This window comes from Microcebus murinus, chromosome 10 (genome assembly GCF_040939455.1).
Source record: "Microcebus murinus isolate Inina chromosome 10, M.murinus_Inina_mat1.0, whole genome shotgun sequence".
Taxonomy (NCBI): Eukaryota; Metazoa; Chordata; class Mammalia; order Primates; family Cheirogaleidae; genus Microcebus; species Microcebus murinus.
In genome coordinates this window covers 77,169,758-77,188,614 of record NC_134113.1, presented here as the reverse complement: position 1 = coordinate 77,188,614, position 18,857 = coordinate 77,169,758, and the positions used below count along the sequence as shown (strand labels likewise).

General features: G+C 39.9%; 1 protein-coding gene across 1 annotated transcript; it reads left to right on the top strand.

Annotated features, from left to right (window-relative positions):
- The first annotated feature begins 3,136 nt into the window (after positions 1 to 3,136).
- MED21 (mediator complex subunit 21) lies at positions 3,137 to 12,224 on the top strand. Its single transcript, XM_012739533.2, has 4 exons — positions 3,137 to 3,288; positions 7,863 to 7,977; positions 9,044 to 9,144; positions 10,730 to 12,224. The coding sequence occupies exons 1-4, from the start codon at positions 3,247 to 3,249 to the stop codon at positions 10,904 to 10,906; spliced, it is 435 nt and encodes a 144-aa protein (XP_012594987.1). The 5' UTR covers positions 3,137 to 3,246; the 3' UTR covers positions 10,907 to 12,224.
- Positions 12,225 to 18,857: the final 6,633 nt, after the last annotated feature.

The window sequence follows — 18,857 nt, the reverse complement described above, 5'->3', positions numbered from 1 at the left end:
CAGGTCAGGCATGGTGGAACGCACCTGTAGTCCTAGCTACTCAAGAGGCTGAGGTGGGAGGATCATTTGAGGCCAGGAGTTGCAGGTATGATCAGGCCACTGCACCCTAGCCTGGGTGACAGAGCAAGATCTTGTCTCAAAAAAAAAAAAAAAAATTAGGTTCAGACAGGAAGAAAGCAGCCCAGCTTCTCACCTAGAGTGTCAGGACCAGCTGGATGAAACTCAGGATCCTTTTCTTAGAAGACTCTGTGCTGCCTTGAACCTTTGAATCACGGTGTCATGTTATAAAAAGAAAGAAAGGCTGCAGGTTCTCTTCTCAACACCCCCCCCACCAGTCCCCCCCGGGACCTGTAGCAGTTGCCTTAGCAGCTAAGGTTGATGTCACTATAAAAATGCTGGAAAGATGTTGTATCTGTAGTGGTTACTGAGCTAGTGATAAGCACCACATTTAAAAATAAAGTTTTGTTTTCTCTAGGCTAAATATCTTCGAAGACTTACAGCTTGAATCTGAACTTCCTCTCTCAAATCTCATACCTGAATGCTATTCAAGAGACAGTAGTCCATGTGAGAGACGGCTTGTCAGATAATCGTGGAATTAGAGTTGTAGATTCAAAGTTATTTGGGGAAAATTTTCCTGCTTTCCTTTCCTGTTTAAATTTTTAATTTATTCATTGTAATGAACAATAGCTTGGAAATTACATGTTCAGTCCATCCACTATTAAGCTAACAATCTGTAGCAATGACCATAATATGAACAGGTGTTAAAGAAAAAAAAATTATTCAGACTGGGTGAGGTGGCTCGAGGCTGCAATTCCAGCATTTTGGGGGCCCAAGGCAGGAGGACTGCTTGAGATCAGGAGTCGGGGACCAGCCAGACCAAGAAAGCAAGACTCTTGTCTCTACAAAAAAATAAATTACCTGGGTGTGTGGTGGTGCACTCCTGTAGTGCCAGCTACCTACTCTAGGAGGCTGAGGATAACTGGAGCCCAGAAGTTAGAAGTTGCAGTGAGCGATGATGATGTCACTGCACTGTAGCCACAGGCAACAAAGCAAGAACCTGTCCAAAAACCAAAACCAAAACAAACAGGCAGAGATGGCTGGACATCAACCTGAGGTCTGTGTGGAACCACTGAAGACCTGTGAGGAACATAATGACAGGACAAAAGCTGAGCCATATTATGAGTTGTCTTAAAGTGATTCCTCTACTCTAGGCGCCCAAGTACTCTTCAAACAGGCTTAATATTCTTATTTAGTGGGCCAAGCTGTATCCAATCAGTCAACCATCTATATTAATTTTTTCTTCAAAAGTGGTTTAGTTTTTCCTTCCTCTCTGGTCCACACCCTATTCTAGGCCCAGCTCTTCTCACTCTTGGACATCTGCAAAACCCTCCTTTTACTGAGTCCTGGGCTTATTCATCTTTACAAATCTAGCTCCTGATGTACTTCCTGGCACACGGTACATTCTCAACTGTAGGTGGGAAGAGAAGGTTGCAGATTACCCCTAAATGAGAGTTAAAACAAATTAGAGTCATCACTCATTAATCCCATGATGAAGGGAGGTGCCCCACCGGCCTTCTAATTAGGCTCCAGTAGGTGTGCAGATTGTTTGGGGATGGGGTGGGGGATGGGTGTGAAGCAGAAGTGGAGCTTCCCAGCAAGGGTTAGGATAAACCCGACAAACTGAGCTCCACACCAAGAAAGCAATCAGGGATAATCAGCCTGAGAAAGAGGGTAAAAGAGGTTGTTCCACAGGCTGCAGTGAGCTATGATGATATCACTGCACTCTAGCCTGGGCAACAGAGAGACTCCGTTTTAAAAAAAAATGTTTGTTCCAACCTCACAAACCAGTCATTTGCTGATTCCAAACTCATTTATTTCTTCTTCTTTTTTTTTTTTTTTCCAGAGTCTCACTCTGTTGCCGGAGCTAGAGTGCCGTGGCGTCAGCCCGTAGCTCACAGCAACCTCAAACTTCCCGGGCTCAAGTGATCCTCCTGCCTCAGCCTCCCGAAGTAGCTGGGACTACAGCTACTGTGTGCACCACCACACCCGGACAATTGTTTCTATTTTTAGTAGGGCCGGGTCTCGCTCATTCCTCAGGTTGGTCTCGAACTCCTAACCTCCAGCGATCCTCCCCTCTCCACCTCCCTGAGCGCTGGGATCTCAGGCGTGAGCCACCCACCGCGCCTGGCCCCAGGCTCATTTCTTCTTTACCAGACTGTCCCCAGGCCAACTTTCCTTGAATACCAAGTGTCTACTGTCGCTCTTCACGTTTAAACTCTCAAGTAGGTCCCAACTCTAAATCGACATAGGGCGGCTGATCTTTCTTAGAATCGAACCCGCCCTCCCCGCGCATCTCGCCTATTTCCCGGAACCGCTTCTCTTCCGACCGTACACTGGGACACTCCTCCCCACCAACCCCTCCCCTGTCTCTCACACGGGGTTCTTGTTAGTCACCTGCTCTCACGCCCTCACCTGCTTAGCTCCGAATGCTCTCCTTCCTCCTCCCGCTTTTGCCCGCTTCCTTCTTTCACCACATACAGCCCGCACAGCCCGGGTTAGCACTTAACTGCTCCATTTCTCGTGCCAGCTTCCCGGGGACACACCCACCCTCAGAATGAAGGCGCGCGGTCTCCCCTGGGGTGAGCGACGCCCACCCCGACCCCGCGCCCAGGGGCGGCCCAGGGACGACAGCCGACGCACCCTAACCCAGCCCTGCCTCATTGTCTGGTGGATTTCAACTGGATCTTGTGGAATTTAAAGTCGATGTTGTGACTCCCGAGTGTGTGCGAGTTCGCTTGCTGGTACGTGTTTTGAGGTCCACCTAAGGAAAGCAGAAGCAACGGAAAGTGATCAAGGTGCTGTTTAAAAAAGGAACACATGACCAGGTAGGAGAAATCACTGAAAAAAAAAAACTCCGTAGAATCCAACAGTCTCTGTAAAGCGTTTAACACCTAACAACCTCAAGACTATTTAAGCCCCTCCCCCAAAAGCGAGCAGACGCGGGACTGTAACTGCTGCAGCTACTCAAAAGAGTTGGCCTTCGCCCGGGTCCAGTCAGCTAAATAAAGCTCAGCCTCAGGGAAGCCCCACCCCCTCCGCGCCGGGCGGGGAGCCCGCCCGCCCTGGCCCCACCCAAATTTTCTAGTATTTAAGGACGTCGCCCGGCGATTGGCCGGGACGTCTCCTAGAGCTGCCCAATCGCGCACGAGCAGCTGCGTTAGCTTCCCCTCTGCGTGCGGGAAGAACATGGCGGATCGTCTCACGCAACTGCAAGACGCGGTGAACTCGGTAAGGGGTTTCATTCGATTAGCCTCTCTGCCTTTCTGTCTCCTGAGGTAAAGCGAGGGAGGAAAGGGGTCCGAGAGACAAACGTCCGGACGTGGGGAGCGGACGGAGGCAGGGCTTCAGCAAACAGCGCTCGCCTCACGGAGGCGGAAGGCGCCTCGGTGAAGTCGGAGGTCTGAGGCCGGCTGCCCGGCGCGCGGGGGCTGCGGGAGGGAGCAGCCTCTTTTGACGCGAGGAGACGCGGACGACTTCTCGTCCCCCGACGCGCCACCGAGACCCCTCGCCTTCACGTTTCTCTCGTGTTCTCTGGGAGCTGTTTTATTTCCTTGTCAGGGATGCTGTGGGATCTCTGCTCTTTCGGGGGATGTGAAGCAGGAGCTTTTCTTTCCTTTTTTCTTTTCTTCCCTTAACCGGTTTTAACCCGCTGAGAGGATCTCGAGAGGTCTGAATTGATTCGATTTTCGTAATTAAATTTTAGCGGGGAGTATTGTTCCCTCACCGGCACTGTCAGGTTGGCGCGGGAGCGAGGGTGAGGTGCGAAGTGTTATTTTTGATCTCAGCTCGTGCCTGCGGACCGCGAGGGTCTCCTTCCATCCCTGGGCCGCTCCACAGCGTGCATCAGTTTGGGGACAACTGACGTCTTTATGATAGCGAATCTTCTAATGCCTCCTGTATCTTTCCATTTATTTGAGTCTTTAATGTCTCTGAGAAAGTCTACCCTTTATTAATGGTCAGGTCTTGTAATTTGCTCCCTTAAATGTATCCGTCTTGGTTATTCTTTTCCTACATACTGTGCCTGAGTGGAAAGTATATGCAAGCCAAAAGATACGTGTATATATACACAGTCGTGGTCCCCGTAAGGAAGGGGATGTGTTCTGCGAAATGCCTGGTTTGTGGATTTCGTCTTTGTGCGATATTCATAGCATGTACCTGTGCAAACCTAGATGGTCCAGCCTACTGCACACCTAGGCCGGGTGGTATCGCCTGTTGCTCCTAGGCTACAAGCCTGTGCAGCGTGTTACTGCACGGAATACTGTAGGCAGTGCAACAAAGTAGTCACCCCTCCTCCCGTATGTATGGAAGGGTAATGTTGACAGGGGGAAACATGTAACAGAAGGAATGGCTTGAAAAAAAAAAAAATGGTAGGAATGTTTTATGTCTCTTTAAAATATCCCCGACTCCCTTTGGAGAACTAGGACTTGCATCCCTGCCTCAGGCCAGTGGTGGGAAGGGAATGTCTTTTGTTCTTTGTGCCACAGGAGATGGTTCGAGGGAATTGTCAGGGTGGAGGTTGCCTTAGCCCCAAATGGGATTAATCTGAAAATGGGCTTACTCCGAATGGAGGTCCAGAGATTGTTTTAACTAAAGATGGGATGAATCCCAAAGCGGAGGTCATGAGATTTTTCTTAGCCAAAGATGAGATTGATCAGAACCTTTCATAGCTCGATACTTCCGCACAGAAGGAGAACAATGGCATTTCAGACGGTAGTCTCCATCCTCCTCATTTGGCCAGCAAATTGGTAAGCTTCTCTTTCCTTCTCCTCTAAGGAGAAGAACTTGTCCTATTTCTTCTGATGTAGCACAGAGGACAAGTGCTGAGCTTTTGGTAACAGCAGTTGTAACACAGTGGTATCTGTGTATCTAAACATAGAAAAGATACAGTAAAAACATGACATAAAAGATTTTTAAAAGATACACCTGTACAGTGCACTTACATGAATAGCTCTTGCAGGGCTGGAAGTTATTCTGGGTGAGTCAGTGAGTGGTGAGTGAATGTGAAGGCTTCGATCATTACTGTGCACTGCTGTAGACTTTATAAACACTGTACATTTAGGCTACATTAAATTTATAAAACAGTTTTTTGTGTGTGTCTTCAAGGATAAATTAAGCTTAGTTTACTGAAACTTTTTTACTTTATAATATTTAAATTTTTTAAAAAACTTTTTGAACTTTTTTGTTAAAAACTAAGACACACATTAGTGTAATCCTACATGGGGTCAAGATGATCAGTATTGCTTTCTTCCACCTCTACATCTTGTTGCCCTGGAAGATCTTTAGGGGTAATAACACACATGGACCTGTCATTTCCTATGATAACTCCTGAAGGATCTGCCTGAGTTTTACCTTTTTACTACATTAGTCTCTGTATACTTGAAGAGTTTGAGTCTACTTGTGAAAAACTGATCTACTATGTGAATAACATAGGAGCTTTTAAGGCTGAGAGGACTACCCCCTAAATGTTGATGTATTCAGCAAGATAAATTCTACTTTGCAGAGACTTGCCTTGGCTGCCAGCCAACCTCCCTCAGGGAGATACTCTTAAGATTTTATAAAAAACTGTCATGCTGCTGGATAGAAACATTTTAGGGAAAATGTTGCATATTCATACATGTCTTGTAACTAGAAGGATAGTAAAGACAAAGAAAATATAGCCCTAACTCCAAGGTAGGTATGCTGTGGAGAATTAGATTTTGGAGAGAAGCCTTTAGGTTAACCAATATGAGTGCCTGCTGTGTATGCAAGCACTATCATGTTTTTACAAAGAGCTGCTCCTTAAGGACATTAAAGAGATGTCATATACTCAGGAGATATTTAAATGGTACAAAAACAATATGTCATTAGGGAGTTACAATCAAGTGTTTGTAGCTATAAGTGCTGAAGTAAATTGGAATATAGAATGATGGAGCCAAAATGGAATCTCCTTAGCATTTAGCCTAATCATAATTAATTTTTATATAACTGTTAACATTTGTTATTAACAATGTTTATATATGTTAATTAATATTAATGTTATTAACATGCTATTAAACCTTTGAAAACTGAATAAAGAAGCTATGTCACATTCACTGTATCACTATAATGTGGTATAATACAATGTGTCATGGAGTTGATTTTCGATAAATATTTGTTGAATGGATCTTGAAAGCTTTTGAAGGATAGAACAGCCACTGTGTGGAATATTTTTTTACATGCATGTACTTTATTCCTCACAACAACATTGTGATATGAGAATGTTCCCAATTTAAAAATGAAAACAGCTAATCAGATTAATAAAACCAGGATTAGGATCTAGGTTTGTATATCTTCTGAGCACTTACTGCTCCATTACAATTAGCAAAACATAAGCAAAGCCATTTAGTCATAAGTGAAGAATAACTAGAATAGACTTAGATTATTGAAAACTGAAACATCCTGAGTTGGAGATTTATTTTGAAGACTATGGTGGAGTGAGCTCAAATATTTTGAGCAGGGTGAAAATAACATGGTGAACAAGAAAACAGAAAGAAAGCTATTGTAGTAATTCTGGTGTGAGATAGTTGGTTGAACTAAGGCAGCAGCAATAATGATAGAAGGAGAAGAGAAAGATTTGTAGTATTAGCAGGATTTGAAGATGAAAGTAAGAGATAATTGGTTGAACTAAGGCAACAGCAATAATGATAGAAGGAGAAGAGAAAGATTTGTAGTATTAGCAGGATTTGAAGATGAAAGTAAGAATGTGAAGCTAAACTGGTTGATTGGGAAGACCAGCCTGGTTGACTCTCCATACAAATTAGATAGATATTAAACAGGAAATAGTTAACTTTGAGTTTTCTCATTGAAATAATGGCAGAGAAACTCACTGGAAGTGCTTATTCACTGATAGGAAATAGGAATTGAGGTTTGAGAGGTCAAGACTAGCAAGAGAAGTTGGTAAGAAGGATAGAAGCATTTAGTTTAGAGATGGTAAGGAATTGGTATTCTCAATCTTCAAAACTGCTTAAGGAATACTTTCAGATACCAGGAGTTTACAGATTGAGTCTTGGAGAAATACATTTCTGATTATTTAGGGTGCCTTCTCCAACAGTATTTTTCCTACTATATCTTTGCACTTTTAAATAACTATTGCAATCCAGAAAAGTAATCATATATGCCGTGCATGAATAATACATTTTTATGAAACTTAGGGCCACTTACCATTCTATTACCTTCAGAAGAAGTTTATTTTGTATTTTTTCACTGTTTTTACTTGATTAACATCAAATTTAACTTCATCCTGATTGATATCAAACTTAGTTTTTTTGAAGGATTAACACATTTAATCAGGCCGGGCGCGGTGGCTCACGCCTGTAATCCTAGCACTTTGGGAGGCCGAGGCGGGCGGATTGCTCAAGGTCAGGAGTTCGAAACCAGCCTGAGCGAGACCCCGTCTCTACCAAAAATAGAAATAAATTAATTGACCAACTAAAAATATATATACACAAAATTAGCCGGGCATGGTGGCGCATGCTTGTAGTCCCAGCTACTCGGGAGGCTGAGGCAGTAGGATCGCTGAGCCCCGGAGATTGAGGTTGCTGTGAGCCAGGCTGACGCCATGGCACTCACTCTAGCCTGGGCAACAAAGTGAGACTCTGTCTCAAAAAAAAAAAAAAAAAAACATTTAATCATTGTTATTAATAACTGGCTATCTTATCAATAATTATTCCTTTCTGTTTTAATCCTCTGCCTAGAGATTTCTGTAGAAACTTGTTGTCATTACCAATGAAGTCCTTAAAAGTTATAAATTATTTCTAACCTTGACATGTTTTCTTTGGCCCAAGCTTGCAGATCAGTTTTGTAATGCCATTGGAGTGCTGCAGCAATGTGGTCCCCCTGCCTCTTTTAATAACATTCAGACAGCAATTAACAAAGACCAACCAGCCAATCCTACAGAAGGTAAATAAGTTTTCTTTGGTTCTCTTAAGTTTGACTCTTATATTTCTTCTAATACTTTAAAATTAGATTTATTGAGAAATTTAACTTATTTGTGGGCTTTTTCTAAAAATGTTATTGGAGGATGTTACTGCAAGTTTTGTTATAAAAGAAATGAATGCATCACAGTAAATTCATATCTCATAGTTCTCTTCATGTCAAATAACAGATTATTGATCCTTTTTTAATAATTGTTTAAATTTCTACTCTTTTTTTTAATATATGGGTACACTTGTACTGCAGCTGGTGTCTAAAAAAAAAATAAAAAAAATAAAATAAAATAAAAAATATATGGGTACAAATGTTAAGGTTAAGATTATTGCTCCTTTTGAAGAGAATTTGTATAAATTTAGCTGAATTTTACTTGAAGGACCTTAATAAGAAAAGCATACCATTTACAGATTTCTTTAAGTGACCACCATATTGTCCTAATAAATGAGAAAAAATACATTATGCTTAATTCCCAGTTGGAGCTAAATGTGCAGTAGGATTGATGTGTTAAAATTACACATTAACTCAATGATTCTCATGATTAGAATTAGATTAGATTAAAATCATTAGAATCTTAGTTCAGAAAAAGTTATGTGAAGTTTTCTGGGCCGGGCGCGGTGGCTCACGCCTGTAATCCTAGCACTCTGGAGGCTGAGGCGGGTGGATTGCTCGAGGTCCAGAGTTCGAAACCAGCCTGAGTGAGACCCCATCTCTACTAAAAATAGAAAGAAATTAATTGACCAACTAAAAATATATATAGAAAAAATTAGCTGGGCATGGTGGCACATGACTATAGTCCCAGCTACTCGGGAGGCTGAGGCAGGAGGATCGCTTGAGCCCAGGAGATTGAGGTTGGTGTGAGCTAGGCTGATGCCACGGCACTCACTCTAGCCTAGGCAACAAAGTGAAACTCTCTCAAAAAAAAAAAAAAAAAAAGAAAAGAAAGTTTTCTGGCTTCATTAACTTAAAATTTAATTTCCGTTTCTGGAAACTTAAGGTTCTTTAATATCCTAATTTAGTAATACCTATCTTTCTCTAGAGTATGCCCAGCTTTTTGCAGCACTGATTGCACGAACAGCAAAAGATATTGATGTTTTGATAGATTCCTTACCCAGTGAAGAATCTACAGCTGCTTTGCAGGTAAAAGTGTCTATTTGTTTGAGAATTTTATCAGTAATGGAGAATTTTGAATTAAAAGAGATAGATTTAGTGCCTTTTATCTTTGTTTATTTTTGCTGCTATAACAAAATACCTAAGACTGGGTAATTATGAAGAACAGAAATTTATTTTCTCCCTGTTCTGGAGCCTGGGAAGTACAAGATCAAGGTGTCAGCATCTATTTAGGGCCTTATTTCTACTTCCTGACATGGTGGAAGGCAGAAGGGCAAGAGAGCAAGAGCTTCCCTTTCAACCTGGAGCCCTTTTACAAGGGTCCTAATCCCATCTGTGAGGGCTCTGCCCTCATGACCTAAGTATCTCCCAAAGGCCCTACCATTTAATACTATCACAAATTGAGGATTTGATTTTAACCTGTGAATTTTGGAACATTCAAACCCTAGCATATTTTGTTATAGTATTCAAAGTTACTTTAAGATGAGAGTTTTACTATTAGGAGTTGGTATAGTCTATTGAAGATTGTGTTGAATGTATATAGTTGTCCAATTTTGAGTTATAAGGAAATCTCCAATTTTCCTCAGTTTTTCTCTTCCTAGTGAAGAATGAGAGGAGGATGGCATTCTGGATGTGGAGTAGAATAATAGTGTCCAAAAGTAATGTGGAAGAGAGTCGCATACAGATATCTAGAGATCTCTAATTGAAAAATTCATTCTTGGCTGGCCGCGGTGGCTCACGCCTGTAATCCTAGCACTCTGGGAGGCCGAGGCAGGCGGATTGCTCGAGGTCAGGAGTTCAAAACCAGCCTGAGCAAGAGCGAGACCCCGTCTCTACTATAAATAGAAAGAAAATTAATTGGCCAACTAATACATATAGAAAAAATTAGCTGGGCATGGTGGTGCATGCCTGTAGTCCCAGCTACTCAGGATGCTGAGGCAGAAGGATCGCTTGAGCCCAGGAGATTGAGGTTGCTGTGAGCTAGGCTGACGCCATGGCACTAACTCTAGCCTGGGCAACAAAGCGAGACTCTGTCTCAAAAAAAATAAAATAAAATAAAGAAAAAAATTAAAAAAATAAAAATCCATTCTTGGCCGGGCGCAGTGGCTCACGCCTGTAATCCTAGCTCTCTAGGAGGCCGAGGCAGGCGGATCATTTGAGCTCAGGAGTTCGAAACCAGCCTGAGCAAGATCGAGACCCTGTCTCTACTATAAATAGAAAGAAATTAATTGGCCAACTAATATATATAGAAAAAATTAGCCGGGCATGGTGGCGCATGCCTGTAGTCCCAGCTATTTGGGAGGCTGAGGCAGTAGGATTGCTTGAGCCCAGGAGTCTGAGGTTGCTGTGAGCTAGGCTGACGCCACAGCACTCACTCTAGCCTGGGCAACAAAAGCGAGACTCTGTCTCAAAAAAATAAAAAATAATTTTAAAAATTCATTCTTTTTGATAATTCATGCAAGGGAAATTCTTAAGTTATCTGATTTTTAGAATTTCTGCTACTAAAAAATATATCACAATGGTCATTAAGTCATCTAGATTTAAAATTAAATCTCTCTGCTAGAGTTTCTTTCCTTCTTAATTCTAATGGTTTTTCAATTTGTGTCTTATAAAGGCTGCTAGCTTATATAAGCTAGAAGAAGAAAACCATGAAGCTGCCACATGTCTGGAGGATGTTGTTTATCGAGGGGACATGCTTCTGGAAAAGATACAAAGTGCTCTTGCTGATATTGCACAATCACAGCTGAAGACAAGAAGTGGTACCCATAGCCAATCTCTTCCAGACTCATAGTACCAATGAATACCATGTGGCTAAAGAAAGAACTGTTTCAATGCCATTAAGAATTCTGCATCAGATTTAGATGTAAGCCTTACCAACAGTTACAGAAACATTAAACACTGACATGTGTTACCTTTTTAGCTATTTTTAAAAGTCTTCTATTTTAACTTTTGATAAATAAGCTTATAAAATTGTGATTGAATCAGCTTTAAACCATCATTATAACATTTTTATCTGCATAAAATTATGAAAGCAGATACATTAGTGATCATAATATAATTAAATACACTATAAAATTCTTTTGTGATAGAATTTATATCTTTATATTTGATGTATTTCAAATCAAACCATTCCTCAAGCCTGAGGAGAAGGAGGTAAGTGCAGAGATACAGTACATTTCAGTTTAGGTTGGTGTCCTTCTGCCTCTTTAGAGGCGGCAGTATATAAATTTGGAGCTTTGAGCAAGAAAGTTTCTGAAACTATTGCTTTTGAGAAACAGTAAGAGTTAGTGTGGCTGGATGAGAGTTGGTCACTTTTATGCAAACCTTTTTCTCTTCCAGAACCTCATACTTGTTCTAGTTCATCTTGACATTTGTTTTCACTAAGAAATCCTCTTGTCTGTCTGTAGAATTCCCCTGCTATTGTGAGAGAATTTTTTTCTTCATCCTGAACTATTTTTTCCCATATCCTTTTACCTGCTTTTTTTCATCCTTCTCCTTAATTTGCTCATCATCATAGTGAAGTATGTTTCCTCAATCATTGATTCCTTCTCATTATCTCTATTTATCTGAAGGTATTGTCTTTTGATCTTAATAACCTCTCAACTTTTATTTGTATATTCTAATCAGACCAGAGATACTTTACTACATCAGTTACTTCAATATTATTTTCTCCATTTCATCTCAGTTTGTTATAGCTAACATTTGTGTCAACATTATCAACTATGGTCACTCATCCAACTCTTGGATCTGCTTGAATCCACCAATTATTTACACGAGAATGCTGGAATTAAAATGCTTCACATTTTAACTGAATCTGTCTCCTGAAACTGTATTTTTCAGACTATCCCAAGCTACATTTCCTTAGCAATCTGTTGCTATTCAGCGTTTTGGGAGAAAGCTCAAGAACAATAGAATGTTCTGCCTATCATTTTTATCATAGTCAAGCTTTTCCAGAACAGTTTTTGAAAAATACTGTGTTCCAAAGTTTGGGGGCATAAGCATTAGCTGGCAAAAGTTGCAGCAATTTATTGGCTAGTCATAGAAACATTTTGAACTTTTAATTTTTATGTGTATTGTCATCGAAGTGTAATAAAAACACTTTGCTATCACATGCATTTGGCATAAATCTGTACCCTTCATTATAGTTATTGGGGAAGAGAATATTTGATCAGAAAATTATTTTTCAAAGTATATAAGTGTTATAATGGAGTCAAGATGGTACTAATAAGAAGAAAGGATCATTTTCAACTAGAATAAAGGAAAGCTTAATATAAAGAAAACCAAAACTGAGCTAGGGTTAACTTTCCTTCTAATTGGAGGACTTATGGTACTAACAGTAAAACAAATTCCCATTGCTTATTTTTACTCTCTGTCCTCCCCCAAGCATCGTCAGACATGCAGCATAGCCTCTAAAGCCCCAGCCTTTTGGCTGGAGGACTGCCAGGAAATCAGAAAGTACTGGGAAATTGTGGAGAGAAAGGGACTTGGGAAAGCAACCCCTTATCATTTATGAGCACCTGTTCACCCTCAAGCTACACCTTTGTGGCTCTGACACTAAACAGAATACATGGACTGTGAAATGAGCTGGGCATGGTGGCGCATGCCTGTAGTCCCAGCTTCTCAGGAGGCTGAGGCAGAAGGATTGCTTGACCCCGGGAGTTTGAGGTTGCTGTGAGCTAGGCTGATGCCACGGCACCCTAGCCCGGGCAACAGAGTGATTCTCTGTCTCAAAAGAATATATAGACTGAACTGAACTACAGGAGAGATTGCCAGCCAAGTCTCACACTGGCTGCTGGTTGTGTGCACATGAGACGGATTCAATAGCACTGTAAAGGTTTTAAAAACTGAACTGACACTGGAAACAACTCACAGTATGCTGGTTGGAACTTGTGGCCTGAGTTCAGTTGTACTAAATGCCTACTAAAACAAAATGAAAAGTAGAATTCTATGTATCATTAAATAAGATCCAGAAATTCATATATTCAAAATGTCAAGGATACAATACAAAATTACTTGACATACAAATAATTGAGAAAAAAATCAGTCAACACCAAAAAAAAAAAAAAAAAAAAGATGTTGGAACTATCTGACAAAGACTTCTAAGTAGTTATTATAAAAATTCTCGAAGGTAACAGTGAATACTCTTGAAATGAATGGAAAGAAAGTCTCAGCAAAGAAATATTAGGTTATTAAGTATGAAATGCCTGATTTTCTTAAGTTCTAAGTGTGACAGTTGATATCTCTGACATTTTACTTTGACACTTCTTGGTTTTTGTTTTTATTATGAAGGTACATCCTCAGTCTTGCAAATTCATGTTTTGGCTTGTGATTATTTTTCACATTTTTTTAGAGCAATTTTTGTGAAACCATAGATAAGTCAAAAATTCCTATTATTTTCTAATATGAGTTCTGTGTGGAACAAATGCAGTGCAGACAGCTCAAAATCAGTGAAGTGTTTGGGAAGGATGTGGCTAATGAACCCACAGTACATTAATGGTTTGAGGTTTGAGAAGTTCCATTCTGGTGATTTTAATCTTGAAAATGAGTCATGTGGGCAACCTGAGACCAAGGTGGATAATGATGAGCTAAAAGCTGTAGTGGAAGCCAATCCATCTCAGCCTCCTTGTGAATTAGCATCAAGATTTGATGTTACTATTCCAACAATATTGGACCATTTAAAACCAAATGGGTGAAGTAAAGAAGCTGGGTAGATGGGTACTGTGTGAATTAAATGAGCATCAGAAAAGAAACCATCTCGAAGTTTGTCTTTCTTTGCTGTCACAACATAAAGGTGAACCATTTCTACACCATATTGTTATATGTGATGCAAGATGGATTCTTTTTGATAGTCACAAACGTTCACCACAATGGTTGGCTACAGATGAAGTGCTGAAACATCGTCCAAAACTTAATATTCATCTAAAAAAGCTAATGGTGTCTGTCTGTGGTCCAGCACTGGTGTTATCCACTACAGTTTCATGAAACTTGGTCAGCTGCTTACAGTGGATGTCTACTGCAACCTTTTGGACAAAATGATAAGGGTGCTTATGATTAAGCAGCTGAGATTGGTCAATAGAGACAGGCCAATCATCTTGCAAGACAATGCTCAACCACATGTCGCTCAAACCATAACAGCTAGACTTGGAAACTCTGTCATCCACCACATTCACCAGACTTTGCACCAACTGACTACCACTTCTTCCAGGTTTTGGACTACTTCTTGCAAGGAAAAATATTCAATGCTCAACAAGCTTTGGAAAACGCCTTTCACGATTTCATCACCACTCACTCTCTAGTCATCTTTGCTACTGCCATAAATAGGCTACCATTAACATGGCAAAACTGTGTCAATAGTTTAGATGCATACTTTGATTAATTGTACTACTTCTTGTTTGAGATATAATAAATTACACTTTTGATTTGAAATCAGACATTTCATATTTCATGACCTAATATCCATGAATAGTTAGCCTTGTCTACATGCAAAGTTCTATGCTAAATGCCTTGCGCATATTATTTGATCTAATCCTCAAGAGCATCCTATATTTTTCTATTTCCTTATTTTACAGACTAGGAAGCTGACCCACAGATAGGTTGCAATTGTGAGAGATACTGAACTATACTAAGTGATAGACCTGAGTTACAAATCCAAAAAATTTTATTCTAGGGATTATATTTCTTTTTCTTTTTTTTTTTTTTTTTGAGACAGAGTCTCACTTTGTTGCCCAGGCTAGAGTGAGTGCCATGGCATCAGCCTAGCTCACAGCAACCTCAAACTCATTGGCTCAAGCAATCCTACTGCCTCAGCCTCCTGAGTAGCTGGGACTACAGGCACACGCCACCATGCCCGGCTAATTTTTTCTATATATATTAGTTGGCCAATTAATTTTCTTTCTAATTAGTAGAGACAGGGTCTCGCTCTTGCTCAGGCTGGTTTCAAACTCCTGATCTTGAGCTATCCACCCGCCTCGGCCTCCCAGAGGCTGATTACAGGTGTGAGCCACCGTGCCTGGCCTAGGGATTATATTCTTAATCAGTGTTTTTCAAATTGTTTCAACTTATTTGTGGATCATGAAATCAATTCAGTGTCCCTATTATATAAAAAGTTAATGGAATAGAAAATATCTGAGTTCCTTATATGGAAGAGTAAATGCTATTTTATGAATCTCTATAAGCATATGTATAGGTTTCTTGCATGTGTGCACGTGCATGCTAGGTCGCAAAAATTTCGAAATACACTAGAGCACTGTGCTCTTCTTAACAAGTTCTGCCCTCTGGAGAAACTAGTTGAAATGTATTCCTTATAGATGTGCACTGGTTATCTATTGCTGCTTGACAATTAACCCAAAATCTTAGTGTACTAAAAGAGCAATTATTATCTCACAGTTTCTGTGGGCCAGAAAAAGCCCAGCAGGCATGGCTTAGCCAGCTCCTCTAACTCTGAATCTCTCATAAGACTGCAGTTACCTGAAGGCTAGACAGGACATATTTTCTTTCTAGCTCACTCATTTAGTCATCAGAAAGATTCAGTTTATTCCAGGCTGTTGGACCAAGATCTCAGTGCCTCATATATTGACTAGCAGTCTCCTTCAGCTTCTTGTTACACAGGGCCTCTCTATATACAGCATCTTACAACATGGCATCTTGCTTTTAGAGCAAGCAAGAAGGCAAGAGTGCAAAGGAGAGTGTCAGCGAAAAAGAGAAGGTCTAACAAGATGGAAGTGATAGTCTTTTGTAACCTAATCATGGAAGTGACATCCCATTATTTTTGCTGTATTCTGTTTGTCAGAAGCAAGTCACAGTATCTGGTTCTGCATATACAGAGCTTGAAAGTCAATACTCTATATTAACAAAAAGTAAAAAGCTGAACAAACTGAATAATCAGTAACTCTTCTTAGATCTATAAGAGATGTGAGGTCATAGGGCAAACTACTGCCATCCAAATTGGAGAGATAGAAAGGCAGATACAGAGAATCACAACATACCTAAGCAAAAAGCAGTTTGGGGACCAGTGATGGGGCAGGAAAACCTGAACTCCGAATGAACTGCTAGAGGCTAGCTTTAGGCAAGTCTGAGAGGTTAAAACCCCTGGGGGACCCACTCATAGAAGGGCCCCCATGCTTTTGTGAGTTTTTACTCCAGAAGCTCAAACAAGTTATCACAGTAAATATTAGAGAAAGAGCTCCTTCTGCTTCCAGCAGGGTGATGAGTAAAAAAACATTATGAAATACACCAAGGAAATCTGTTCTTCCTAACAAGATCTGGCCTTAGGAGAAACTAGTTAACCATAGCCCAACCTACTGGGGTTTTACCAGAGCCCAGCTGATCTAGGGGATGGGAAATATCCAACTTCAGCAAACTCTAGCCTTCCTCATGGGAGAAGGGAAATATCCAACTGCAGCCCTCTTTAGCCATCCTGTCCCACCTAAGTGGGGAGAAATAACCTAAGAAGCATTTGTGAAGTTCACAGTCCAGAAGCGTAGGCTCCCTGAAACACTAAGACCTAATCATAGGACTATAGAACGCTTTCTTCACCCTACATCTTACCAACACATTACTAAAGGCCTACTTACCACAGTCCCTTTTAACCAGTGCATTATGTCCAGCTCCAAAAAGGATACTACAAGGCATACTAAAAGACAAAAAAAATTGAAGAGTGAGAACAAGCATCAGAACCAGACGTGGCAGAGCTGTTGGAATTATCAGACAGGAAATTTAAAACAAATAAGATTAATATGCTAAAAGCTCTAATGGATAAAGTAGCCAACATGCAAGGACATATGGGCAATGTAAGCAGAGAGATGAAAATCCTTAAAAAAAAGATCCAAAAGAAATGCTAGAAATAAAAAATGCCTGCTTATTAGTAGACCAAACACAACTGAGGAAAGAATCTCTGCACTTGAGGATATATCAACAGAAACCTCCAAAACTGAAAAACAAACAGAATAAAAATTGAAAAAAAGGACAAAATATCTAAGAGCTGTGGGAAAATTATGAAAGATGTAGCATATATATTATGTGAATACCAGAAAGAGAAAAAAGAAAGAAATAGAAGAAATATTTGAAACAATAATGGCTGAGAATTTTTCCAAGTTTATGTGAGACACAAAACCACAGATTCAGGAAGATTAGAGACCACCAAGCATAATAAATGCCAAAATGCAAAATGAAATAAAAAAAACACTATACCTAGGCATATAATTTTCAAACTATAGAAAATCAAAGATAAAGAAAAAATCCTGAAAGAAGCAAGAGGAAAAAACACCTTACCTTTAGGGAACAAAAATAAATAAGAATTACATCCAACTTGTCAGAAACCATAAAAAAAAAAAAAGTAGTGAAATATTTAAAGTATTGAAAGAAACCCTCCAACCTAGAATTATCCTGTGAAATTTTCCTTCAAAAGTGAAGAATAAAACTTTTCCAGACAAACAAAAATGATGGAATTTGATGCCAATAAACCTGCCTTACAAGAAATGTTTAAAGAAATTCTTTAGAAAGAAGAAAAATAATATATGTTAAAACTTGTATCTACATAAAGAAATGAAGTGCATCACAGAAGGAATGTGAAGATAAAAATTTATATTTGCTTATTCTTGATTGATCTAACAGATACCAGTTTGTTCAAAATAATAACCATGTATTTAATTATGTATACATTTATGTATATGTACATGTATGTGTGTAATATATGCTTATACATGCTTATGTTTATAGATGAGTGAAATAAATGACAGCAATTATATAAAAATTGAAGGGAGGAATTAGGATTGTTTGTTGGTATAAGATTCACGGTATACATAAAGCAGTATAGTGTTATTTGGACGTGGGCTTGAATAGTTGTAAATGTATATTGCAAACTCTTGTGCCACAACTAAAAAAGTAAAAAGAAAAGTATAAGTGATGTGCTAATAAAAGATATGAAGTTATATAAAATGCTAAATTAAAACTACAGAAAGCAGAGAGTAAAAGACATTAATAGGAATAAAGCACAGGGGCAACAAATAACAAACATTAACAATTATGGTAGCTATTTATCCAACTATATCAATAATCACTTTGAACATCAATGTATGTATGTATCTAAATGTATCAATTAAAAGGAATTGTCAGAGTGGATCAAAAAACAGGACTCAATTATATGTTCACAAAAAAAAAACCCACCTTAACTATAAAGACACAGATTAAAAGCACATAAATGGAGAAAGATATACCATGCTTACACTAATAAAAAAAAAAGGAGTAGCTGGATTAATTTTACACAAGCAGACTTCAAAGCAAGAAAAGTGATCAGGGATAAAGAAGGACATTGCATAATGATAAGGAGGTCTATTCTCTTTAGCCAAAGGCATCACACCACCTGACTTAAAACTATATTACCAAGCTATAGTAATTTTTTTTTTTTTTTTTTTTTTTTTTTTTTTTTGAGACAGAGTCTCACTTTTGTTGCCCAGGCTAGAGTGAGTGCCGTGGCGTCAGCCTAGCTCACAGCAACCTCAAACTCCTGGGCTCAAGGGATCCTTCTGTCTCAGCCTCCCAAGTAGCTGGGACTACAGGCATGCGCCACCATGCCCGGCTAATTTTTTCTATATATATTAGTTGGCCAATTAGTTTCTTTCTATTTATAGTAGAGACGGGGTCTCGCTCTTGCTCAGGCTGGTTTCGAACTCCTGACCTCGAGCAATCCGCCCGCCTCGGCCTCCCAGAGAGCTAGGATTACAGGCGTGAGCCACCGCGCCCGG

Bases quoted from the DNA above. Each gene is read 5' to 3' on its own strand.
- MED21 (XM_012739533.2), top strand. From the start codon at position 3,247: ATGGCGGATCGTCTCACGCAACTGCAAGACGCGGTGAACTCG. The intron at 7,978-9,043 runs GTAAATAAGTTT...ATCTTTCTCTAG, and splicing joins ACCAGCCAATCCTACAGAAG to AGTATGCCCAGCTTTTTGCA. The intron at 9,145-10,729 runs GTAAAAGTGTCT...TGTCTTATAAAG, and splicing joins AATCTACAGCTGCTTTGCAG to GCTGCTAGCTTATATAAGCT.